The sequence below is a fragment of the Macaca mulatta genome, chromosome 12, assembly GCF_049350105.2.
Source record: "Macaca mulatta isolate MMU2019108-1 chromosome 12, T2T-MMU8v2.0, whole genome shotgun sequence".
NCBI lineage: Eukaryota > Metazoa > Chordata > Mammalia > Primates > Cercopithecidae > Macaca > Macaca mulatta.
This window is the reverse complement of record NC_133417.1, coordinates 135,242,434-135,269,293: the sequence shown is the minus strand read 5'-3', so window position 1 is coordinate 135,269,293 and position 26,860 is coordinate 135,242,434. Positions and strand designations below refer to the sequence as shown.

At 42.2% G+C, this 26,860-nt stretch overlaps 1 protein-coding gene across 3 annotated transcripts in view; it reads right to left on the bottom strand.

Annotated features, from left to right (window-relative positions):
- Window positions 1–26,860, bottom strand: part of FBXO36 (F-box protein 36) — an 86,966-nt gene that overhangs the window by 6,840 nt on the left and 53,266 nt on the right. Inside the window, exons 3-4 of one of the 3 annotated variants that reach the window (XM_015111301.3) lie at window positions 8,323–8,495; window positions 618–921 (exon numbers count right to left, since the gene is read on the bottom strand). In XM_015111301.3, the coding sequence (XP_014966787.1) occupies window positions 808–921; window positions 8,323–8,495 (287 nt within the window). In that variant the 3' untranslated portion in view covers window positions 618–807. Of the gene's footprint in view, window positions 1–617; window positions 922–8,322; window positions 8,496–26,860 lie in introns of those variants that run through there. The other 2 variants (XM_015111299.3, XM_015111300.3) reach the window with 2 other exon arrangements.

Below are 26,860 nucleotides of genomic sequence, written 5' to 3'. Positions count from 1 at the left end.
ATAAATAAATAAATAATCTGTCCATATATTGATATCCTATGGCAATTTTTTAAATGGAGGAAGATTGATAGGTACTGATATTTTATTTATTTTTGAGATGGAGTTCTACTCTTATTGCCAAGGCTGGAATGCAATGACTCAATCTCGGCTCACTGCAAACTCTGCCTCCCGGGTTCAAGTGATTCTCCTGCCTCAGTGATTCTCTCAAGTAGCTGGGATTACAGTCATGTGCCACCATGCCCAGCTAATTTTGTATTTTTAGTAGAGATGAGGTTTCACCATGTTGGTCAGGCTGGTCTCAAACTCCTCACCTCAAGTGATCCACCTGCCTCGGCCTCCTGAAGTGCTGGGATTATAGGCGTGAGCCACCATGCCTGGCTGGTACTGATATTTTAAAAGTGTCTAAAATATGTTGTGAAGTAGAAAAAAAACAGATGAAGAACAATATAAAATATGTTACCACATGCTTTTTAGAAGGGTGTGTGTACCAGTATATGTACTCGCACATGCTATACACATATGCTTCTACATGTGTAGAATATCTCCGGAAGGACATACAGAACACGGTTAATATGGTTGCCACTAGAGATGAGAATCAGAGCAATGAGGGTCAGGACTGGGAAGGGCAATAACTTTTTAGTTTATATACAAGGATACATAATTTTTAAACATTTCCAATCTGACCATTGCAATGGATGTCAACTTTCTTTTTCAAAAATATAAACAAAATTGATATGGAACCATTCAGCCACTGTTTTCTGGGAGGTAATTCTGGGCTAGACACTCTGTTAAGGTGGGTATATGAAGTCAGGTGACACAATCCTTGCCCTTGAGCTCGGCAGGGAGACAAGTCAAGGGGGCGGGGCAAGCAAGGGGCTTTTGGAAGGTCCAGGTGGTGGATGAGTCAGGAGGAGAATATTCCTGGAAAAGAAAGCAGTGTAAGCAAAGGCAAAAGACACAGTAGAACACAGCAGATAGCTGCAAGGAGCTGACCTGGCTGGGGCAGAGGGTGGCAGGAGGCAGGGCGAGGGCCCCGTGGCTGTGCTGGCTAAGACCTTGGACCTCATTCTGAAAATGACAGGAAGCCATTAAGGGCCAGTGAGCAGGATAATGGCATGCCCAGAGTGCAATGTAAAATGACCACCCTGAGCTCACATGGACAAGCAACCAATGAAGCAACGAAGGGGCTCCCAGGAGAAAACCCACCAGAGTCCTGGAAGCAGGGATGAGTCAAGAAGCAGAAGACTTGGTTGGGCATGGGTGGCTCATGCCTGTAATCTCAGCACTTTGGGAGGCCAAGGCAGGCGATCACCTGAGGTCAAGAGTTCAAGACTAGCCTGGCCAACATGGCAAAACCCTGTCTCTACTAAAAATACTAAAAATTAGCTGGGTGCAGTGGCCCACGCTTGTAGTCCCAGCTACTTGGGAGGCTGAGGCAGGAGAATAACTTGAACCCGGGAGGTGGAGGTTGCAGTGAGCCGAGATCACACCACTGTACTCCAGCCTGGGCAACACAGCAAGACTCCATGTCAAAAAAAGAAGCAGAACGCCTGAAATAGGCCCTTTTGATACAACAAACACAAGGTTGGTGCGAACGAGCCAGAGATATTTTGCAGGCATGGACAAAGGGGAAAATGAAAGAGGAGCTGTAGGCTGACATTAGACCAACACCTGTCAGAATTTTGGGTTATCCTAAGATCAGTGAATTTTTTAAAAAGCAGAACAAAATAAAATGATAATAAATAACCAAAATAAGGGTGCTGCTGACTTTTCACATTTTGTCAAATGAGAACAATTTTTAAAATGATCAGGTATTATTGCCAGCACTTCATAAAAAAAGGAACTTTTTTTTTTTTTGAGACGGAGTCTCGCGCTGTCACCCAGGCTGGAGTGCAGTGGCCGGATCTCAGCTCACTGCAAGCTCCGCCTCCCGGGTTCACGCCATTCTCCTGCCTCAGCCTCCCGAGTAGCTGGGACTACAGGCATCCGCTACCTCGCCCGGCTAGTTTTTTGTATTTTTTTTTTTAGTAGAGACGGGGTTTCACCATGTTAACCAGGATGGTCTTGATCTCCTGACCTCGTGATCCGCCCGTCTCGGCCTCCCAAAGTGCTGGGATTACAGGCTTGAGCCATCGCGCCCGGCCGAACTTTTTTTTTTTTTAAGATGGAGTCTCACTCCAGGCTGGAGTGCAGTGGCTCCATCTTGGCTCACTGCAACCTCTGCCTCCCAGGTTCAAGCGATTCTCCTGCCTCGACCTCTTGAGTACCTGGGACTACAGGCACATGCCACCATGCCTGGCTAATTTTTTGTATTTTTAGTAGATACAGGGTTTCACCACATTGGCCAGGATGGTCTTGATCTCCTGACCTCGTGATCCACCCGCCTCAGTCTCCCAAAGGCGTGAGCCACCATGCCTGGCCAAGAAGGAACATTTTAACACTCCCCAAAATAGGAAAGACCTAACATCCACTGAAAGATGGTCATTTAAATGAAACAAGTTTAGCTTTATCAAAAACTTGATACCATCCTTATTAGCCTCATTTCATCATGGATTATGAAGTCACAGATGCTGCTGGTTTAGCTGGGCATGAACTGCTATGTAAATCATTTTTGAAGAAGAGAGATTGGATAAGGATAAAGAGTTTTTGTTTTTTGAAGGATGAAACTGATTTGAGAAAAATAATTAATGCCGGGCATGGTGGCTCACGCTTGTAATCCCAACACTTTGGGAGCTGAAGCGGGAGGATTGCTTGAGCCCCAGAGTACAAGACCAACCTGCACAACATGGCAAAACCCCTTCTCTACAAAAAATACAAAAATTAGCTGGGTGTGGTGGCGCGGGCCTGTAGTCCCAGCTACCCATGAGGCTGAGGTGGAAGGATCATTCGAGCCCAGGGGATGGAGGTTGCAGTGAGCCATAATCATGCCATTGCACTCCAGCCTGTGAACAAAGCAAGACCCTGTCTCAAAAAGGAAAAAAAAAAAAAAATTAATGTACGGTGGGGAAAGAAACAGAGAAAGATTTAATTACTAAATGCAGTGCAGTAAGCTAGATTGGACATAAAACAGCAAAAGGACATTATTGAAAAAACCAACGAAATTCAAATAACATCTGTATTTTAGTTAATAGTATTGTACCAATATTAATTGCCTAGTTTTTACAAATTTACCATGGTTATGTAAGATGTCAACACGAGGGAAACTGGGTAATTGAAAGTTAAAAAAAAAACAACAGGTCAAGCAGTGGCTCATGCCTGTAATCCCAGCAGTTTGGGAAACTGAGGCAGGCTGATCACTTGAGGTCAGGAGTTCGAGACCAGCCTGGCCAATGTGGTGAAACCCTGTGTCTACCAAAAATACAAAAAATAAATAAACAAAACAAAACAAAATAAAATAAAATAAAATAAAATAAAATAAACCAGGTGTGGTGGCTTGCACTTGTAATTCCAGCTACTCAGGAGGCTGAGGCATGAGAATCACTTGAACCCGGGAGGCAGAGATTGCAGTTAACAAAGATCAGGCCACTGCACCCCAGCCTGGGTGATGCAGTGAGACTTTGTCTCTTAAAAAAACAATAGTAACAACAATAACAAACAGAAGAGAAAGGAAATAAGTGAAATTCCCAGAAGTAGGCCCTAGAACCAGGTGTTAGGTAGCACTGAACTTGAACAGGAGAGGAGCACCTCCCTCCCTGAGGTAAGAGGAAGGAGTTGGACTGGACACAATTAATTTGGTAATAAACTTCTCCCTCAGAATTTGAAAAGGAAGCCTTTTTTCCATTAATAAAGTAGTTAAATGAAAATGACTTACAAGGCCGGGCACGGTGGCTCATGCCTTTAATCCCAGCACTTTGGGAGGTCAAGGCAGGTGAATCACCTGAGGTCAGGAGTCCAAAACCAGCCTGGCCAACACAGCAAAAATTTAGAATTTTTGTCTACTAAAAATACAAAAATTAGCTGGGCGCGGTGGTGGGCGCTTGTAATCCCAGCTACTCAGGAGGCTGAGACAGGAGAGTTGCTTCAACCCAGGATGCAGAGGTTGCAGTGAGCCGAGATAGTGCCATTGCACTCCAGCCTGGGCAACAGAGTGAGACTTTGTTTCCAAAAAAAAAAAAAAGAAAAAGAAAATAACTTATAAATGCAGTGTGTAATAGGTAAATGGAACACAGATAAAACTTAGATTGACAACAAAAATAAGTGGTTTTCCTTCTTTCCCTGTGTGCAAATAAGAAAAAAAAAAAGTGGTTGGTCAGGTGCAGTGGCTCACGCCTGTAATCCCAGCAGTTTGGGAGGCTGAGGTAGGCAGATTACTTGAGGTCAGGAGTTCAAGACCAGCCTGGCCAATATGGTGAAACCCAGTCTCTACTAAAAATGCAAAAATTAGCCAGGCATGGTGGCAAGCACCTGTAGTCCCACCCAGCTACTCAGGAGGCTGAGGCAGTAGAATCCCTTGAACCCAGGAGGTGGAGGTTGCAGTGAGTCGAGATCTCGCCACTGAACTCCAGCCTGGGTAACAGAGAGAGACTCTGACTCAAACAAAACAAAACAAAAGTGATTAATGTTATGTGGGGAGAATAAAAGCAGCAGCCCTGAGTCATGCCCCATCTTCTAATAATTCTGTTCTGTAAAGATGCTCAGGGCTGAAATCAGCAACTTAGAGAAGCCCTACTTCAGAGCACTGGCTAAATTAAGGAGAATGTTTTCAAGACTGCACTGAAATAATAGCAGGACACTGAGAGTGAAAGTAATAGTGGAAGTGAGTAAAACTTGGAGAGAAGGCAGCCGCTCAGCGTGAGGAATAAATACCAGAAGTCACTCACTTGCTGCTGTTTCCCATCAAACCCTCCCTACTTGCAGGAGCAGAAATTTACTGAAAGTAAATAGAAGAATTTGATAGAAAATCAAATCCAGGCCCTGGCAACAGGGAAGAAACTTTTACTAGATCCCCACTAGTATATTTTATTTACGTAGAATTCTCTTTTCATTTAAAGTATGAATAATCAGCTGCTTCTTCTTCTTCTTTTTTTTCTTGACAGTCTCACTCTGTTGCCCAGGCTGCAGTACGGTGGTATGATCTTGGCTCACTGCAACCTCTGCATCCTGGGTTCAAGCAGCTCTCCTGCCTCAGCCTCCCAAGTACCTGGGATTACAGGCCTCTGCCACCATACCCAGCTAATTTTCATATTTTTAGTTGAGATGTGGTTTCCCCATGTTGGCAAGGCTGGTCTCCTGACCTCAGGTGATCCACCCACCTCGGCCTCCCAAAGTGCTGGGATTACAGGCGTGAGCCACTGTGCCCAGCCCTAATAATCAGCTTCTTATCAGTACCAAGCACAACATTTCAACTTTAGGATACTTATTTAATGACAAAAATATATACGATAGTACTTGTTTTCAGCTTTCCATTTTTAGGGAGGAAAATCAAGTAAAAAATATATTTTGGGGGGCTAAATAATAACTTATGAATACAAAGAAGGAAGCAACAGATACTGGTGCCTACTTGAGGATGCAGGGTGGGAGGAAGCGAGGAGCAGAAAAGATAACTATAGGGAACTGGGTTTAATAATTAACCTGGGTGATTAAATAATCTGTACAAAAAACCCCTGTGACATGAGTTTACCTATGTAACAAACCTTCACACATATGCCCGAACCCAAAATAAAAGTTAAAAAACATATATATGTGTATATATATGTGTGTATATATGTGTATATGTGTATATATCCACATGTGTATGTGTATATATACACACACACATATACACACATATATACACACACACACATATTTAATGTTTAAAAGAGAGGTGGGATTTCATTGTGTTGCCCAGGTTGCTCTTGAACTCCTGTAGTCCCACTTACTCTGGAGGCTGAATAGGAGGATCACTTGAGCCCAGGAGGTTGAGGTTACAGTGAGTTGTGTTCACACCACTGCACCCCAGCCTGGGCAACAGAGCAAAACCCTGCCTCAAAAAAAATAATTTTAAGTAATATAATTTTTTTTGAGACAGTCTCAAAATGTATACATGTATACATATATATGTGTATATATACATACACACACTCAAAAGGAATATATTAAGTACTATAATACAGATTATACCACTTAAGGCCAGGCGCAGTGGCTCACACCTGTAATCCCAGCACTTTTGGGAGGCCGAGGTGGGTGGATCACCTGAGATCAGGAGTTTGAGATCAGCCTGGCCAACATGGGGAAACCCCGTATCTACTAAAAATATAAAAATTAGCTGGGCATGATGGTGGGCACCTGTAATCCCACTTACTTGGGAAGCTGAGGCACAAGAATCACTTGAACCCAAGAGGTGGAGGTTGCAGTGAGTTGAGATCATGCCATTGCACTCTGGCCTGGGCAATAGAGCAAGATTTTGTCTAAAAAAAAAAAAAATATATATATATATATATATATATATTACTTAAAAAAAATTTTTTTTTTTGAGACGTGGTTGTTTTGCTCTGTTGCCCAGGCTGGGATGCAGTGGTGTGAACACAGCTCACTGTAACCTCAACTTCCTGGGCTCAAGTGATCCTCCTATTCAGCCTCCAGAGTAACTGGGACCACAGGGGCATGCCATGACACTCAGCTAATTTTTTTTTTTTGAGACAGAGTTTCGCTCTTGTTGCCCAGGCTGGAGTGCAATGGCGCAATCTTGGCTCACTGCAACCTCCACCTCCCAGGTTCAAGCGATTCTCCTGCCTCAGCCTCCCTAGTAACTGGGATTGCAGGCATGTGCCACCACACCTGGCTAATTTTGTATTTTTAGTAGAGACGGGGTTTCTCCATGCTGGTCAGGCTGTTCTCAAACTCCCGACCTCAGGTGATCCACCCACCTCGGCCTCCCAAAGTGCTGGGATTACAGGCATGAGTCACTGTGTCCAGCCATAATACTCAGCTAATTTTAAAAAAAATGTATTGTAGAGATGGAATCTCCCTACACTGCCCAAGTTGATCTCAAATTCCTAGGCTCAACCAATCCTCCCTCCTCAGCCTCCCAAAGTGCTGGAATTACAGGCATGAGCCACTGTGCCTGAACTAAAATTGATTTTTAAAATCAAGACATTTTATTGCATTATTGGGAAAAAATGTTGGCTTTTTAGATAATAAGATTATGTTTTGAATCATCTTGGAAAATGTTGTATGTTCTTTTATAAATGGACATTGCCCCCAATACATTACAGCTAAATACCGAGCTAGTCAGGCTTCCTCAGTTGCAAGCAACAGATTCCCATTCTGATTAACTTAAGCCAAAAAGAGATTTAATGGAAAATTAGTATGTGTGTGACTGTGGGGTAGGGTTGGGGGGTCTAGAATTGAAGGAACAGCTGAAGGGGTAGGGACCAAGGCATCTTCCAGGATCCAGGGAGTGCAAATGACAAAGGTCACACTGAAGCCTTGACACTGGCTGGCTGAAATCAGCACTAACTGTGCTTCCTGCTCTTGGGTTATTCTGCTGAGGATGTGAAGCAGTGAGACAGTGCATCTCATCAGCTTCGGGCAAGGAAGAAAACGGGGCACTGCAATGGACAGCCCACCAAAACACATACTAGGAGACAGGCAACGCAGCAAAGGCTATTACTAGAAGAAATGGAAACGGATGTCAGGTAGTCCTCCTTGCCATATTCTCTCTCCTTTTTTTTTTTTTTTTTTTTTGAGTCAGAGTCTTGCTCTGTCACCCAGGCTGGAGTGCAGTGGTGAGATCTCGGCTCACTGCCGCCTCCGCGTCCTGGGTTCAAGTGATTCTCCTGCCTCAAACTCCTGAGTAGCTGGGATTACAGGCGCCTACCACCATGCCCGGCTAATTTTTGTATTTTTAGTAGAGACAGCGTTTCCCCATGTTGGCCAGGCTGGTCTCAAACTCCTGACCTCAGGTGATCCACCCACCTCGGCCTCCCAAAGTGCCCTATTCTCTTATGCTACCATGCTTCTGCTTGGTTTTTCCCTGCCTTGGAATGCCCCCTAACCCAGATCACCTGTCTTCACCAATTTCACCCTCAAAAGCCAGATAAAGTAACCTGCTTCTGTGAAGCCAGGCAGAGAAAATCACTTTGCACTATCTTTGTACCTTGCATACACATCCCTTGTTGAACTGATCACGCTGGATTGTAATTATTTGCATATACCTGAATCTCTACTATGAGACTGTAAGTTCTTTGAGGAGAGAAATATCTTTTCATCTCTGCTGCTTGTGCACCTAAGACAGTGTCCATCACAAAGTTAGTACTCAACAAAGGATTGCTATGTTAAAAAATCTTTTTAGAAAGCACATGGAAAATTCTATATAGACATAAAATAATGGACCGTTACCTTCGCAAATCTGTGTGATGTTTGGGAAAGCCTGGCAATATCTTCAAGATCCAGATAAGAAATGATATTCAGGAGCAAATTGTCTGAGAGCCGTTCAAGGAAGTCAAATTTACCTTTGCACAAATTGATGACATAGTTTAATATTCTTGTACCAAATATTAAGGCAGTTTGACCTGTAATTCAAAGAAGCCAACAAACTAAAATGGTTATCATGTACAGTCACATAAGAGCTGTAACAACCGCCGGGCGCGGTGGCTCAAGCCTGTAATCCCAGCACTTTGGGAGGCCGAGACGGGCGGATCACGAGGTCAGGAGATCGAGACCATCCTGGCTAACACGGTGAGACCCCGTCTCTAATAAAAAATACAAAAAAAAAAAACTAGCCGGGCGAGGTGGCGGGTGCCTGTAGTCCCAGCTACTCGGGAGGCTGAGGCAGGAGAATGGCGTGAACCCGGGAGGCGGAGCTTGCAGTGAGCCGACATCTGGCCATTGCACTCCAGCCTGGGTGACACAGCAAGACTCTGTCTCAAAAAAAAAAAAAAAAAAAAAAAAAAAAAAGAGCTGTAACAACCATCAGTGGAATACAAGCTTCAGGGCATTTTTCCCCTGGGAGTGATGTTAGGTGAGGCTGGGTCTTTCCTGCTTTCACCGAGCTGCCTTTGGGACTAACCGAATGCATTTTTGAGGCATCTGTTTCCAATTGCTGTTCCTGCCCTGAGACCAGAAACTTTTAGGGACACTCACTCCTTAACACAGTGATTTCTGCATCCCCTTGATCTCATCAGACTCCCGTCTATACCACTAACCTAATTGGTCTCGGCATTACCATTGTACTCACGGCCCCTCCAAGTGGGCAGCTATGTGGAGGAAAAAGATGCTGGTCCACGTGGCTTTTCTGCTAGCCCTGCTACTCTCCATTGGTCTAAAACACATTGTCTCCTAATTTTAGTTGACTTTTGATCTCTTATTTCACTTAATTTTTATTTATTTATTTATTTATTTTTAGATGGGGTCGCCCAGGCTGGAGTGCAGTGGTGCAATTGTGGCTCACTGCAGCCTTGATCTCCCAGTCTCAAGCAATCCTCCCATTTCAGCCTCCCGAGTAGCTGGGACTACTGGTGTGTGCCCCCATGCCTGGCTATTTTTTTAAATTTGTTTTTAGAGATAGAGTCTTATTATGTTGCCCAGGCTGGTCTAGAACTCCTGGGCTCAAGCAATCTTCCCACCTCTGCCTCCCAAAGTGTTGGGACTGCAGGCAGGAGACACCACACCCAGCCTGTTATTTTTATACATTGTGTCTACACCAAACTTTCTTCCTTTTTCTTTACCATCTCCTTTCATCCCTATCTTCATTTGATAGGGGAAAAAAAAAATAGAGGGCTGGGGGTGGAGGCTCACCCCTATAATCCCAGCACTTTGGGCGGCCGAGGCAGGCGGATCACCTGAGGTTGGCAGTTCGAGACCAGCCTGAACAAGGAGAAACCCTGTGTCTAATAAAAATACAAAATTAGCCGGGCGTGGTGGCACATGCCTGTAATCCTAGCTACTCGAGAAGCTGAGGCAGGAGAATTGCTTGAACCCAGGAGGCTGAGGCTGCAGTGAGCTGAGATCACACCATTGCACTTGGGCCTGGGCAACAAGAGTGACACACTGTCAAAGAAAGAAAGAAAGAAAGAAAGAAAGAGAGAGAGAGAGAGAGAGAGAGGAAAGAAACAAAGAAAGAAAGAAAGAAGGAAAGAAAGAGAGAGAGAGAGAAAGAAAGAGAGAAAGAAAGAAAGAAAGAAAGAAAGAAAGAAAGAAAGAAAGAAAGAAAGAAAGAAAGAAAGAAAGAAAGAAAAGGAAGGAAGGAAGGAAGGAAGGAGAAAAACATGAATATTTCATAAAAATTATTATGCTAATTTTTTTGTAGAGACAGGGTCTCACTATGTTGCTCAGGCTGGATGCTTCATAGTACTTTAACTTTTGCCTAATATTTTTTGTACCTGTTCACTTATTTCCAAATTGGGAAAGAGTTCATAAAGAATCAACCAATCAATGGTCTGTCTAACTATGTTTGATGTAGGAAAAAAGGATTTCCCCCCAGCTCTCTGAATAAACAAGAAATGAAAACTTGTTTGGAAGGATAGATGTTTCAATGTAAACAGTGGTTAAATGCGGTGACTTTTATTTTCTTCCTTTTGCCTATCTGTATGTTCTGCCCCAGCCTTCTGAGTAGCTGGGATGACAGTCACGCACCACCACACCCAGCTAATTTTTGTATTTTTAGTAGAGACGGGGTTTCACCATGTTGGCCAGGCTGGTCTCAAACTCCTGACCTGGTGATCCACCTGCCTTGGCCTCCCAAAGTGCTGGGATTACAGGCATTAGCCACCATGCCCGGCCAAGACTACCTCCTTTTAAGAGGGAGGAAAACAGGGTGATGGTGGGTATGTATTTAGATCACAGAGGCCCCAAAGCTGGGGCTTTGTCAGTTTCTCTTCTCTCCTTCAGACTCTGAAAGCTCCACTATGGCGTCTTTCCAGAAATGGCTCTCAGAAGAGAAACAGTGCACTCTCTTAGACTCAGTGTCCAATATTTGGTGACCACCCTCCCTATTCAACGTGAACTATTCCTTCTGGAGCAAGTAGGACAGAGCTGTCAAGGGCACCAGGCTCCCTGCAGAAGCAGGTGGAACTGTGATCCTAGAAGTTGGGCTCTCTGGTTTCAGAAGGGATGTAAGGTGTGGGCTGTGTTTATGTAAAAGCCAGCTTAGAAGAGTAGCTATATAAGATTTATCTCCCAAGCTGGTTAACCTACATTAAGGCATTAATGTAGAAATAGAAAATAGAGGCATTATGGATTTAAATGGCTTCTGAATTCCAAGTGCTTTCCATTCAAAGCCCCTCTAAAGCACAAAGGCCTTCTTTGGGGGGTGAGGAATAGCCCTTTCAAAAATTCAGCATCGAAGAGTAGGTATTGTGAAGAACCTCTGCCCACCAGCAGAATAAGAAGAAAAAGCAGTGCTTATTTAAAGCCCTTGACAAAATTGAAGATAATTTTTGAATACTTTAAAATGACAAGAAAACATGTTCAAAGCATGCTCAAATATACTTTAGAAAGTTTCCACCAACAAAGTATTTAAAATGTAAAAGTTTTAGGACATGTATAGCTAGGTATGAAATGTGATGGTTTGAAAGTGTAAGGTGGTTAGAGTGTTTTGAAAAAAATACTCTTGCTTTTTTGGTATTTTTAAAATGTAACTAACATATATTTCGTTTGAAACTAAAAAAATGTATATTAAAACAAACTCCATTTTGAGACATAAAATCACTATCTGCATGTTGGATTATGTGGCAGACAGTTCCAGTGACTCTCTTTTCCTAAACTTACGCCCCTGTGTGTTTCCATCCCAGCCTGAATAGGGCTGCCCTGTTAACAAAGAGGATATTGCAGAAATGATATCCAAAGGGGAGGTAAAGCTTTCTGCTTTGCTCTTGGATCACTCACTCTGGGAGAAGCCAACGGCCATGTCCTGAAAAGTTCTTTTGAAGTCTCACAGTGGCTGCCCTTAGAGACAACAAATGACCAGTGTTTCCCATTCAGATCTTAGTTAATCTCTTTAGGATTGGGAGGGTCTGGAAGAAAAAGATCTAGCTATGTTAATAGAGATTCTTCACAGATACAAATTTTCCTCCACAAAGAACAGCTTTGCAGAACCATTTCAAAATATGGCAAATCAACATGTTTTGGGGTAAAATATGTTGATTTTCTTCTTTGTCTCATAATGCTATGCCAGAGTCAGGCTGGAAAGTAAATTATGATATATAGGGTTTAATAAAACCCATCTGATGAGACTTTAGGATTGTAGGGCATGACTCCCCAGACCCCTTAGATAGGAATTTGTGCAAGATAAAAAATCAGAGTTTAGTCTTCACTTAGCAGCACTATGGAGAGGTCCATGAGACAAGAAATTGAAACCTCCTGCCAACAACCACCAGTGATTTGTCAGCCAGGTGTATAAGCCATCCTTGAATGCGATCCTCCAGCTCCAGTCAAGCCTTCAAATGACTGAGGTGCCATCTAACCCCGTGCAAGTCTCCCAATCAGAACCACTCAGTTAACCTGCTCCCAAATTTCTGGTCCACAGTAACTGTTTGAGATAATAAACATTTATCATAGTTTTAAGTCATTACGTTTTGGGATAATCTGTTACACAGCAATAGATGATAAAGACTCGGGTACCTGCAAGTGATGTGCTGCCACAATGGAACCTAAAATGTGGGAGTGGCTTTGATATTGAAAAGTCCATAAAAATGTGAATGAATGTGAGGAGAGGGCTGGTGAAAGCCTGAAGAGCCAAGAAGTAACCATTAGTAGAAGCCTAATGAATTCTGAGGTTTTAAAGATGAAGACTTAAAAGATTGAGGGCCAGGTGCGGTCACTCATGTCTGTAATCCTAGCACTTTAGGAGGCCAAGGCAGGCAGATCACTTGGGGTCAGGAGTTTGAGACCAGCCTGGCCAACATGGTGAAACCCCATCTCTACTGAAAATACAAAAATCAGCTGGGCATGGAGGTGGGCACCTGTAATCCCAGTTACTCACAAGGCTGAGGCATGATAATTGCTTGAACCCGGGAGGTAGAGGGTGCAGTGAGCGAAGATTGTACCACTGCACTCCAGCCTGGGCAGCAGAGTAAGACTCTATCTCAAAAAAAAAAAAAAAAGATTTAAGTGAGAAAAAAAAAATGCACCTTATGAGTTGTGCCGTTTAGCTAAGAAAATGTCCAAGCAGGAACATACTGCCTGATTTCTTCTTGATGCTTAAAGTAAAAGATGAGAGAAAAGAGATAAGCTAAAGGAAGGTATCTTAAAAATGACACAGGATTTACTGCTTTTGAACATTCTCTGCCTCTTCAGTTGTCAAATAATGCTAAAATTAAGAAATGTCTCTCAGGCAAAGATCAAATCTAGGACAATGTAAGAAAAACATGGTATAAAGAAGAAATTGGAGGTGGGGAAAGGTGGCTATAAGATGCTCTATCAAAAACCATCCAGTCAAACCTTAGGGTTTTCATGAAGCTTAAGGGTGTTGTCACTCAAGAGTCAAGAGCAGAAACCCAAGGCAGAGAAGCGCTTATCTCAAAGAGATATGTAAGTGTGGTTTTCCCTAATGCAATAGACCCCAATAAGAAATGCATGATGTTTTTAAGAGAATTATATTGGTAAAAACACTGCCATCCAGCCTGAACTGAACAGGTCACATGCAGTACAAAAGGAGAACACTTTGGACCCTCAACCAGCAAGGTAGCTTTCATTCTAAGGCTTCTTCTCTTGGCTTGTGCAGGGTTGCCATTTCACTGTGTGCTCACACGACTTCTTCGTTGTGAGCTTGAGTAGACGGGGAGTGAGCCTCTGGTCCGACTTCTAACAAGAACACCAATTCTATCAGTTTAGGGCCCCAACTTAAAGACCTTATTTAACCTTAATTACTTCCTTAGAGGCCTCCATGTCCAAATATAGTACACTGGGAGTTAGGGGTTCAACATATGAATTTGAGGGGAGACACACTGAGTTCATAATAACCCTGGGAAACATTTGGAAATTTTAAACACATTTCTGAATAATGAAGGTGTCAGAAGAGATATCAGGCCAGGCACAGTAGCTCACCCCTGTAATCCCAGCACTTTGGGAGGCCAAGGTGGACAGATTACTTAAGATCATGAGTTCTAGACCAGCTTGGCCAACATGGTGAAACCCCATCTCTATTAAAAATACAAAAATTAGCTAGGCTTTGTGGTGCTCGCCTGTAATCCCAGCTGCTCAGGAGGCTGAGGTGGAAGAATTGCTTGAACCTGGGAGGCGGAGGTTGCAGTGAGCCAAGATCGCACCACTGCACTCCAGCCTGGGTGACAGAGTGAGACTCCCATCTTGCGGGGGGCAGGGGAAAAAAAAGGAAAGAAAACCCAATAGACTGTGACCAGTAAATAAAATGAATTCACTGATTAATTAAGAAAAGGAAATCTTAACTAAAGTTTCAGGTCTATACTGCTTTACAGATTAGCTTTATAAACTCTCAAAGAATTGTATACCAATCCATATGGTATACAATTTGTTCCAAAGAATAGAAATAGAAGAACTCCCCAGCTCAAATTAGGAAGTTGTGCAAACCAGCAATGATGGTAGACAAAAGGAAAACTGTATGCTAAACTTTGCTTAGGAACATACGTGGTAAAAATTCTAAACAAAACATTAGGAAATTGAGTTCATCAACATATTAAGAAAGTAAACAAATTTTGACCAGTAGGATTAATCCTGGAATGATCTAAGGATGTTATAACTCGGGTAAGTATCTTACAGAATTTGCCACATTAACATATTTTTTGAGATAAAATAACCATCTCAAAAATATAGAAAATTATTTCATATAAATATTTCTAACATCTATTATAAATAAAAACTCCTAGAAAGCTAGTAATAAAAGGGAATGTCCTTAACCTGATAACCTGATATATAGGAGTTACCAAAAACCCAGTAACAGTAATAATAATAATGAATGGTACAAATATGGGTTGGTATCATCTTCAGTATCTGCCAGGTACTGCTCTAATATGTATATATATAAAGTATGTGTAATACATATATGTTATATAATACATATAAGATATATCTCATATATATATAATATACACAGTCATTTAACCCTCACAATGACCCTATTGGATGGGTACAATTATTATTCCCCTTTTATAGAGAAAAAAAGGAGTACTGGAATATGGAGAGAACGTAAGAGAGAGAGAGAAATGAGGAAATGAGGAACAGAAAGGATAAGTGGCTTGTTCAAGATCACACAATGAGAAAGTGGCAGAACTAGGACTGAACCCAGGGAGTTTGCTCTACAATGCACCTCCTAATCATGATGGTATATAACCTCTAATGTCAGAAATAAGACCAGAATGCCCACTATCACCATCTCTATTCAGCGTTGTTTTAGAGGTCATAGAAAGAACAAAACAAGGAAAATATAAAAATACATCATGAGCTGGGTGCGGTGGCTCACGCCTGTAATCCCAGCACTTTGGGAGGCCGAGGCGAGTGGATCACAAGGTCAGGAGTTCAAGACCAGCCTGGCCAAGATGGTGAAACCCTGTCTCTACTAAAAATACAAATAAATAAATAATTAGCCGGGCATGGTGGTGGGCGCCTGTAATCCCAGCTACTCTGGAGTCTGAGACAGATAATTGCTTGAACCTGGGAGGTGGAGGTTGCAGTGAATTGAGATCACACCACTGCACTCCAGCCTGGGCCAGAAAATGAGACTCCGACTCAAACAAACAAACAAACAAACAAAATACATCATGGCTGGGCATGGTGGCTCACGCCTGTAATCCCAGCACTTTGGGAGGCTGAGGCGGGCAAATCACCTGAGGTCGGGAGTTTAAGACCAGCCTGACCAACATGGAGAAACCCTGTCTCTACTAAAAATACAAAATGAGCCAGGCATGGTGGCACATGCCTGTAATCCCCAGCTACTCGGGAGGCTGAGGTAGAAGAATTGGTTGAACCTGGGAGGTGGAGGTTGCAGTGAGCCAAGATCGTGCCATTGCATTCCAGCCTAGGCAACAAGAGCTAAACTCCGTCTCAAAAAAAAAATAAATAAAAATAAAAATACATCATGATCAGAAAGAAAAAAAAATTGGCATTACCACAAAATGATCTGAACGTCAACATACAAAAGTCAAGAAATCCTACTGAAAAGAGATCAGTATCATTTCTTCATATACCAGCGACCATTAACTCAAAATTATAACTTAATAAGCATTTATCTTTTGGCTCAGCAATCTCACACTGAAATGATCTGTGCACACAGTTACTCATTTTGGCATTATTTGTGATATGACAAGATTGGAAACAACCCAATTTTTTTTTTTTTTTTTTTTTTTTTTTTTTTGTTGAGACGGAGTCTCACTCTGTCGCCCGGGCTGGAGTGCAGTGGCCGGATCTCAGCTCACTGCAAGCTCCGCCTCCCGGGTTTACGCCATTCTCCTGCCTCAGCCTCCCGTGTAGCTGGGACTACAGGCGCCCGCCACCTCGCCCGGCTAATTTTTTGTATTTTTAGTAGAGACGGGGTTTCACCGTGTTAGCCAGGATGGTCTCGATCTCCTGACCTCGTGATCCGCCCGTCTCGGCCTCCCAAAGTACTAGGATTACAGGCTTGAGCCACCGCGCCCGGCAACAACCCAATTTTTATCACTAGAATTTTGGTGCCTACATATAAAGAAATATATGCAGATAAAGCATATATATGATACGTATATAGTATTTGCTTTAGTATAAAGCATATATACTCTATTAAAGCATAAATACTCTACGCAGTTTAAAAAAAAAAAAAAGAAAAAAAAAAAGAAAAAAAAGCAGGCTGGGCCCAGTGGCTCACATCTGTAATCCCAGCACTTTGGGATACTGAGGCGGGTGGATCACCTGAGGTCAGGAGTTCGAGACCAGCCTGAGCAACATGATGAAACCCCATCTCTACTTAAAAAATACAAAATTAGCCGGGCGTGGTGGCGCATGCCTGTAATCCCAGCTACTCGGGAAGCTGAGGCAGGAGAATCGCTGGAACCCATGAGGCGGAGCTTGTAGTGAGCCTAGATTGCACCATTGCACTTCAGTCTGGGCAACTAGAGTGAAACTCAGTCTCAAAAACAAACAAACAAACAAAAACAAAAACAAAACAAAGAATATCTCCAAAGACATGAGGTGATTTCCAGGATATACTGGTGAAAAAGTAAAGTGTTGAACAGCAGGAGCAGAATGCTATTTGTGTAAGAATGGGTAGAGGAATATAAATATATTTATGAATTTGTTATATCTGCAGAAAGAAACACTGAGGGCCGGGCGCGGTGGCTCAAGCCTGTAATCCCAGCACTTTGGGAGGCCGAGATGGGCGGATCACGAGGTCAGGAGATCGAGACCATCCTGGCTAACACGGTGAAACCCCGTCTCTACTAAGAAATACAAAAAATAGCCGGGCGAGGTGGCAGCGCCTGTAGTCCCAGCTACTTGGGAGGCTGAGGCCGGAGAATGGCGTGAACCCGGGAGGCGGAGCTTGCAGTGAGCTGAGATCCGGCCACTGCACTCCAGCCTGGGCTACAGAGCGAGACTCCCGTCTCAAAAAAAAAAAAAAAAAAAAAAAGAAAGAAACACTGGAACTGTAAATAAAAGCACAAGTGTTTACATCCAGGGCAAGGGAAGGAAAGGGCAGTGCAGGCAGAGATGGAAGACTCTGAGTACATCGTTTGACAATTTTGATTTTGGAAACACATACATGTTATATATATTCAAGAATTAAAATAGAATGTAAGTTTTTAAAAACACACTATTAGCACAAAAAAATTATAAGGTGACTAGGAATAATTTAGGATTCTTTTCTCTCCTTTCTTTTCTTTTTTAAAAGAGATGGGATCTCACTATGTTGACCAGGTTGGTCTCAAACTCCTGGCCTCAAGCCATTTTCCCATCTCAACTTTACAAAGTACTAGGATTTCAGGCGTGTGCCACGGTGTCCAGCCAAGGAAGAATTTGAATAAAACATATATAAGACCTTTATAAAACATATATAAGGTCCTTTATAAAGAAAACATTAACATTTTATGGAGAAAAATAAAAGAAGACCTAAATGAATAGACAGATATGCTAATGTTGAGAAGACTCAATACTGAAGGATGACAATTCTCCCCTCAGAAATCTAGAAATTCAATTTCAATCAAAATCTCAACAGGGATTTTTATATGACTTTACCAGTTGATCTTAAAATTCATATGCAGGGAAAAAGTCAAGAACAGCCTTTGTAAAGAATAAGAGGAGAAGAAAAAAAAGAGTAAGAGGAGGAAGAAAATGAATTCCTCTAAATAGATAAGAAAAATTACTATAAAGATTGCAATTAAAGCAGTATAGTGTTGGTGTTGGTGCAAGACAAACAGTGAAACAAAATAGCCCTGGAAATGACAGGTACATATGGGAACCTGGAATATGTAAAAGATAAGATTATAAAACAGTATGGAATTACTAAACTGTCCCATAGATAATGCTAGAAACATTGACCAGAGAGGAAAAAAAAAAAATCCTATGTTTCAATCCATCATATCAAAAAATGAAGTTAAGTCAAAGACCTAAAGTAGGAAACAAATCATAAAATATTTGAGAATTTTTTTTTTTTTTTTTTTTTTTTTGAGACAGAGGCTCACTCTGTCATCCAGGCTGGAGTGCAATGGCATGATCTCGGCTCACTGTAACCTCTGCCTCCTGGGTTCAAGTGATTCTCCTGCCTCAGCCTCCCAAGTAGCTGGGATTACAGGCGTGCATCACCATGCCTGGCTAATTTTTTTGTATTTTTAGTAGAGATGGGCTTTCATCATGTTGGTCAGGCTGGTCTCGAACTCCCAACCTCAGGTGATCCACCCGCCTTGGCCTCCCAAAGTGCTGGGATTACAAGCATGAACCACCATGTCCAGCCTGAGAATTAAAAGTAGAGCTATAGTCTTATGAAAGCAGGGTAGAAAAAGATTTCTTAAACAAAACACAAAAGTGCAAGCCATAAACTAAAAAACTGACAAATTTGATGGCATTAAAATTGTAAACTGTAACGTAAAGGCCACATAGACAAGGTAAAAAGCTAAGTCAAAAACTTGGTGAAATATCTGTAGCACATACAACCAAATTAAATAATTAGTATTCAAAATATGTACCTAAATAAGTCTCTACAATCAACCCAAAAAAAGACAACCAGATACACACACACACACAAAATAGGCAAAGAAGATGAATTAGCAATTCTCAGAGGGGAAAAGCCAAATTGTCAATAAATATAAGATATTCAACCTCATTAATAATTAGGGAATTTACATACCTAGTTTGGTATAGAAGTATATGTATCTCTGACTACACCATATGTTGCTGAGAATATACAGAAACAGCATCTCTCATAAAATGCTAATGGGAGTGTAAACTGATTTAACTCATTTGGAAAATAGACTGTCAATACTTAATAAAGAGGAAGAGACATATATCCTGCAAATCAACAAATACAAATAAAAAGTTTAGAGAAACTCACACACAGATACATGAAGAAGAGAATATATGAAGATTTACTGCAAAAAAGTAGAAACCAACTACCCTCAGTAGGGGAAATTAGTTGCATAAACTATGGCTTATAACAAAAATGGCCGAGTGTGGTGGCTCATGCCTGTAATCCCAGCACTCTGGAAGACCAAGGCGGGCAGATTACTAGAGGCCAGGAGTTCGAGACCAGCCTGGGCAACATGGCAAAACTCCGTCTCTACAAAAAATAGCTGGGCATGGTAGCATACACCTGTAGTCCCAGCTGCTCAGGAGGCCTAGGCGGGAAGATCACTTGAACCCGGGAGGTCAAAGCTGCAGTGAGCTGAGATCAAGTCACTGCACTCCAGCTGGTGTGACACAGCAACACCATGTCTCAAAAAAAAAAGGGGGGGGGGCATTAGAAATTATAATACAAACCATTGAAATGAAAGAACCAAATCTACTTATATGGATAAATCTCAAAAACAATGTTAAAAGATAAAGCAAATTTTAAAAGGACAGTATGATACTGTTTCTATAGAATTTTATTTATTTATTAATTTATTTTTTGAGACAGGGTCTCACTCTGTGGCCTAGGCTGGAGTCCTGTGGTGGAATCTTGGCTCACTGCAGCCTTTACCTCCCAGGCTCAAGCAATCCTCTGACCTCAGTTTCCTGAGTAGCTGAGACTAAAGGCATACACCACCCACTGCGCCCAGCTAATTTTTATATTTTTTTATAGAGACAAGATCTTGCTATGTTGCTTAGGCTGGTCTCAACCTCCTGGGCTCAAGCAATCCTTCTGCCTTGGCCTCCCAAAGTGCTGGGATTACAGGAGTGAGCCATCGTGACCATCTCTATAAAATTTTAAACAAAAATAGTAAAAATAAAATAAAATAATAAAAATTGTATATATTATTCATGTGTTTGTACTATAATACAATATGCTTAGAAATGATACAAACTTTATTTTCAATTGATTAATTGACAAAAACTGTACACGTTTATCATGTATATGATGTTTTGAAATACGCATACATTGTGAAATAGCTTGAGAGAACTAATTAACATATATGTATTACCTCACATATTTACCATCTTTTGAGGTGAGAACACTTAAAATCTACTCAGTGGTCTTTAAGAATACAATAAGTTGTTATTAACTACGGTCACCATGTTGAAAAACACATCTCTTGAACTTATTCCTTCCATTTAACCGAAATGTTGTATCCTTTGACCAACTCTCCTAAATTTCTCCCTTCTCTCCCCTGCCTCACGTAACTCCTATCCTACTCTCCACTTCTATGAGTTCGACTTTTTCAGAGACTGCACACATAAGTGAGACCATGCATTGTTAGCCTTTCTGCGCCTGGCTTATTTCCCTTAGCATAATGCCCCCCAGGTTCATCCATGTTGTCACAAATGATAGGATTCCCTTTTTTAAAAAGCAAGGCTGGATAGTATTCCATTGTGTATATGTATTGCATTTTCTTTATCCATTCATCTGTTGATGGACACAGGTTGATTCCATATCTGGGCTATTGTGAATAATGCTGCAATGAATATGGAAGTGCAGATATCTCTTGTATATACAGATTTCCTTTGGCTAATAGTGTGATTGCTGGATCATATAGTAGTTCTATTTTTTATTTTTTGAGGAACTTCCATGCTGTTTTCCATAACGGCTGTACTAATTTACATCCCACTAACAGTGTGCAAGGGTCCTCTTTTCTCCATATCCTCACCAAGATTTATCTTTCAACCAACTTTACAATAGTTAATAGAAAGGAATGGAGGAGAAATAGATAGGTGGGAAGCGGTAATTTGATTATATATCTGTAATCTTCTTTTGTTTTTAAAAGGCATTATATGTAGCCAGGCGTGATGGCGGGTGCCTGTAATCCCAGCTACTTGGGAGGCTGAGGCAGGAGAATCGCTTGAACCTGGGAAGTGGAGGTTGCAGTGAGCGGAGATGGCACTACTGCACTCCAGCTTGGGCAAAAGAGCAAAACTCTATTTAAAAAAAAAAAAGGTATTATATGGTGCTTTTGTCAGCAGCATTTAGCAGGATTTATACTAAAACTGGGATGATAAGAAAAAGATAAATATACCCCTGAGAAAGTATGACACAAAGTTGAAATTATTGAAAAAATTAAAACCGTTTGGAGTAGATTCCCTGACCACATGTAATTTAGCTAAAAATTAAGAACAAAAAAAGTATCTACGAAATCCCCAACTACCTGTAAATTAAATAATATATTTCTAAGTAATTAAGGGTCAAAGAACACATCAAAATGGAAATTAGAAAATGTTTTAACTGAATGAAAATGAATGAGAATAAAGACACAAGTTATCAAAACTTGTCCAATGTAGGTAAAGCGCAGTTAAAGAAAATTTAGAGGAGAAAAAATGGCTCTAAACAATGATTTAGGCCAGTTGCAGTGGCTCATGTCTATAATCCCAGCACTTTGAGAGGCCAAAGTGGGAGGAATTGCTTGAGGCCAGGAGTTAGAGATAAGTCCCAAGACCAGCCTGGACACCACAGTGAGACCCTGTCTCTACAAAATTATCCAGATGCGGTGGTGCACACCTATAGTCCCAGCTAGTCCAGAAGCTGAGGCAGGAGGATCACTTAAGCCCAGGAGGTTGAGGCTGTAGTGAGCCATGATCACTACATGATTACAGGTGGGAGCCACTGTGCCCAGCCAGAGTCTCTGTAATGTTCTTTTCTGTAGGTTTAAAATATTTCTGAATTTGAAAACTTGTAAAGAGCAAGCTACAGGATACAATGCATAAGATTCTTCTTTTTGGCCAGGTGCGGTGGCTCACACCTATAATCCCAACATTCTGGGAGGCTGAGGTGGGCAGATGACTTGAGGTCAGGAGTTCAAGATCAGCCTGGCCAACATGGTGAAACCTCATCTCTACTAAAAATACAAAAATTAGCTGGGCATGGTGGGTGGGTGCCTGTAGTCCCAGCTACTAGGGAGGCTGAGGCAGGAGAATCACTTGAACCCAGGAGGCGGAAGCTGTGGTGAGCCGAGATTGCACCACTGCACTCCAGCCTGGGCTACAGAGGGAGACTCTGTCTCAAAAAAAAAAAAAAAAAAAAAAAAAGAAGATTCTTCTTTTTATGTTTTATTTATTTATTTGTTTGTTTGTTTGTTTATTTTAAGATAGGGTCTCACTCTCTCACCCATACTGGAGTGTAGTGGCACAATCACAGCTCACTGCAGCCGTGACCTCTTGTATACAAGTGACCCTCCCACTTCAGCCTCCCCAGTAGATGGGACCACAGGTGAATGCGAATCCACAGCCAGTTAAGTTTTGTATTTTTTATACAGACAGGATTTCATCACATTGCCCAGGTTGGTTGTGAACTGCTTGGGCTCAAGTGATCCTCCAGCCTCAGCCTCCCAAAGTCCTCAGATTATAGATGTGAGCTACCGCACCCAGTCCTTTTTGTGTTTATGCATAAACCATGTTTATAAGGCTATAACAGAAACTCCTAATGATGGTTGTCACTGGAACTAGAAACACAGGGTCAGAGATAGACTTATTTTCATACTAAAACCTTTTATTTTTATTTTATTTATTTGTTTATTTATTTATTTATTTATTTATTTATTTATTTATTGTTGTTGTTGAGACGGAGTCTCGCTCTGTCGCCCAGGCTGGAGTGCAGTGGCTGGATCTCAGCTCACTGCAAGCTCCGCCTCCCGGGTTCACGCCATTCTCCGGCCTCAGCCTCCCAAGTAGCTGGGACTACAGGCGCCCGCCACCTCACCCGGCTAGTTTTTTTGTATTTTTTTAGTAGAGACGGGGTTTCACTGTGTTAGCCAGGATGGTCTCGATCTCCTGACCTCGTGATCCGCCCGTCTCGGCCTCCCAAAGTGCTGGGATTACAGGCTTGAGCCACCGCGCCCCCACTATTATTTATTTATTTATTTATTTTTGAGACAGGGTCTCATTCTGTTCTCCAGCCTGGAGTATAGTAGCACAATCGTGGCTAGCTGCAGCTTTGACTTCCTAGCTCAAGCCATCCTCCCACCTCAGACTCCCAAGTAGCTGGGACTACAGGCATATGCCACCATGCCCAGCTAATTTTTTTATTTTTTGTATAGACAGTGTCTCACTATGTTGCCCAGGCTGGTCTCGAACTTCTGGGCTCAGGCAGTCCTCCCACCTTTCCCTCCCAAAGTGCTGGGATTACAGGCATGAGCCACAGTGCTTAACCTAAAACTTTTCAAACTGATTTAACTTTTGTTTTACTATGTGCATTAGTTCAATTTTTAATCTTAAAAAATCAGTTAACAATAAATGACAAAATGTAAGATTTTATTTGGATTTGCCTTCTCTGCTCTGCAGCCCAGAACGAGCCTCCCACGCTCCTACCTCCTGTACTCTCCCATCTCACCCTCACTTGCAGAACCCAACCCAAGGTGTCCAGAAGCCACAGACCAAGGCTGAAGACAAGGGCAGCCGATCAGAGAGGGCAACAAGGAGGGGAGGAGTGCTGTAAGAGGTATTAGTTAGGAATGAGAAAATGAAGGCCCAAGTTAAAGGCTGATGTATAAGCCTAAAAAAAAAAACCTAAAGAAAATGGATTATGGAACAAGGCATGATGGCAAAAGGGGTAAGAAAACACCTACTTCCTGTTGGATGGAGTATAATTAACACAGGAGTGTTTTGGAGGGCAATTTGTAAGGATAAGAAAGTAGCATTTTCTATACATTTTAAATTACTCTAAATTGAAATATTGTGACATCAAAATATTAATGAAGTCTCATTTTAGGTGCAAATGTTAAAATAATGTAAATTACACAACTTAAAATTATTTCAAGAGTAGCATAATTATAAAGTTGGCATCATTATTAAGGTCAAATGTGTTGCAAATGGCATTTGTGCTGCATCCCGTGGCAGTGCCACATGAGCCAGTTCACAGAAAGACCATCCTTGGTCACGTTAACCTTGAATTTTGCAAGATTTTCAAGAATGCACCCCTCAAATAAAATCTATCCAAATTTATAAGGTATATCTCTTTGGATATAGCAATTCCACCTGTAGGAATCCATGTTACTGACATTCTCATGTAAGTGTGCAGATAGAGATGTCCCAGCATGGCCGGGCGCGGTGGCTCACGCCTGTAATCCCAGCACTTTGGGAGGCCGAGGCGGGCGGATCACAAGGTCAGGAGATCGAGACCACGGTGAAACCCCGTCTCTACTAAAAATACAAAAAATTAGCCGGGCGCGGTGGCGGGCGCCTGTAGTCCCAGCTACTCAGGAGGCTGAGGCAGGAGAATGGCGTAAACCCAGGAGGCGGAGCTTGCAGTGAGCCGAGATCGCGCCACTGCACTCCAGCCTGGGTGACAGAGCGAGACTCCGCCTCAAAAAAAAAAAAAAAAAAAAAAAGAGATGTCCCAGCATGTACCTAAAGGCCTCAGTGAGAACAGCAAAACCTGGAAACCATCCGAAAATGCCCATCAATTGAGGACTGTGTATTTGTACCCACAGAATACCATACATCCTTGCAAAAGAACAGGGGACTTTACGTACACTAACAGAAAAATAATCACAATATATGAAGAGCAAAAACAAGTTAAAAACCTAAAGACGAAATTGATTTGATTTTTTTTTTTTTTTTTTTTTTTGAGATGGAGTCTCGCTCTGTTGCCAGGCTGGAGTGCAGTGGCATGACCTCGGCTGACTGCAACCTCCACCTCCCGGGTTCAAGCGATTCTCCTGCCTCAGCCTCCTGAGTAGCTGGAACTACAGGAGTCCGCCACCACGCCTAGCTGATTTTTGTATTTTTAGTAGAGACAGGCTTTCACCATGTTGGCCAGGATGGTCTTCATCTCTTGACCTCATGATCCGCCCGCCTCGGCCTCCCAAAGTGCTGGGATTACAGGCGTGAGCCACCGTGCCCGGCCTGATTTAATTTTTATAAACATATACACGATTCAAACAGAAAGAATTCAAATACAAATGAAACTATTTGGAATGGTTGTCTCTGGAGAATGGAGCTTGGAGGAGATAAATAATTTTCACTTTTTAAATATTAAAAACTCCAACGGCTAGAATTTTTTGAGTACTTATTATGTGCCAGGCAAATTCTAAGCACTTCATTCAATTAGTCCTCATAAGGTTCCTGTGAGATAGATGCCATTATTATTCCCATTATCAGCAGTTGAGGGAAATAAGACCTAGGAAGATTAAATATTTGGTGAAGGTCACATACCTAGTGGGTTTAGGGCCAGGATTTGAATGGAAGTGGTCTGTATCAAGCAACACTCTTATTCACATGCTAACAGTTCTCTATACTTGGTAGTGTTAAGAATAATGTTTAAAATAATAAACATGACAGTTGTTTTTTTTGTTTTGTTTTTTTTTTTTTTTTTTTTTTTTTTTGAGACGGAGTCTCGCTCTGTCGCCCAGGCTGGAGTGCAATGGCGCAATCTTGGCTCACTGCAAGCTCCGCTTCCCGGGTTCACGCCATTCTCCGGCCTCAGCCTCCCAAGTAGCTGGGACTACAGGTGCCCGCCACTGCGCCCGGCTAATTTTTTTCTATTTTTAGTAGAGACGGGGTTTCACCATGGTCTCGATCTCCTGACCTTGTGATCCGCCCGCCTCGGCCTTCCAAAGTGCTGGGATTACAGGCATGAGCCACCGCGCCCGGCCTAAACATGACAGTTTTGACTCTTAAAAATGCAAACCTGGGCCAGGCTGGGTGGCTCATACCTGTAATCCCAGCACTTTGGGATGCCAAGGCAGGGAGGATTGCTTGAGCTCAGGAATTTGAGACTAGCCTGGGCAACACAGCAAGACCTCATCTCTAACTAAAAAATAAAAAAAAAATTCAAATTGGCTGGGCATGGTGGTGTGCACCTGCAGTCCCAGCTACTCAGGAGGCTGAGGTGGGAGGATTGTTTTTTGTTTTTTGGTTTTTTATTTTTTTTGAGACAGAGTTTCACTCTTGTTGCCCAGGCTGGAATGCAATGACACGATCTTGGCTCACTGGAACCTCTGCCTCCAAGGTTCAAGTGATTCTCCTGCCTCAGCCTCCTGAGTAGCTGGGATTACAGGCGTGTGCCACCACACCCGGCTAATTTTGTATTTTTAGTAGAGATGGGGTTTCTCCATGTTGGTCAGGCTGGTCTTGAACTCCCGGCCACAGGTGATCCACCCACCTCAGCTTCCCAAAGTGCTGGGATTACAGGCGTGAGCCACCACACCTGGTGCGAGGATTGTTTGAGCTCAGGAGATAGAGGCAGCAGTGAGCTGTGACTGCGCTACTGCACTCCGGCCTGGATAACAGAGTGAGATCCTGTCTCAAAAATAAATAAAATAAAAATGCAAATCTGGAAAAAACAAATTCAACAACGTTTTAATTTTGCAATTTAGTAACATAAATCACAGTGGTAGACAGAAGAATGCCCATCCCCAAAGATGTCCATGTCCTA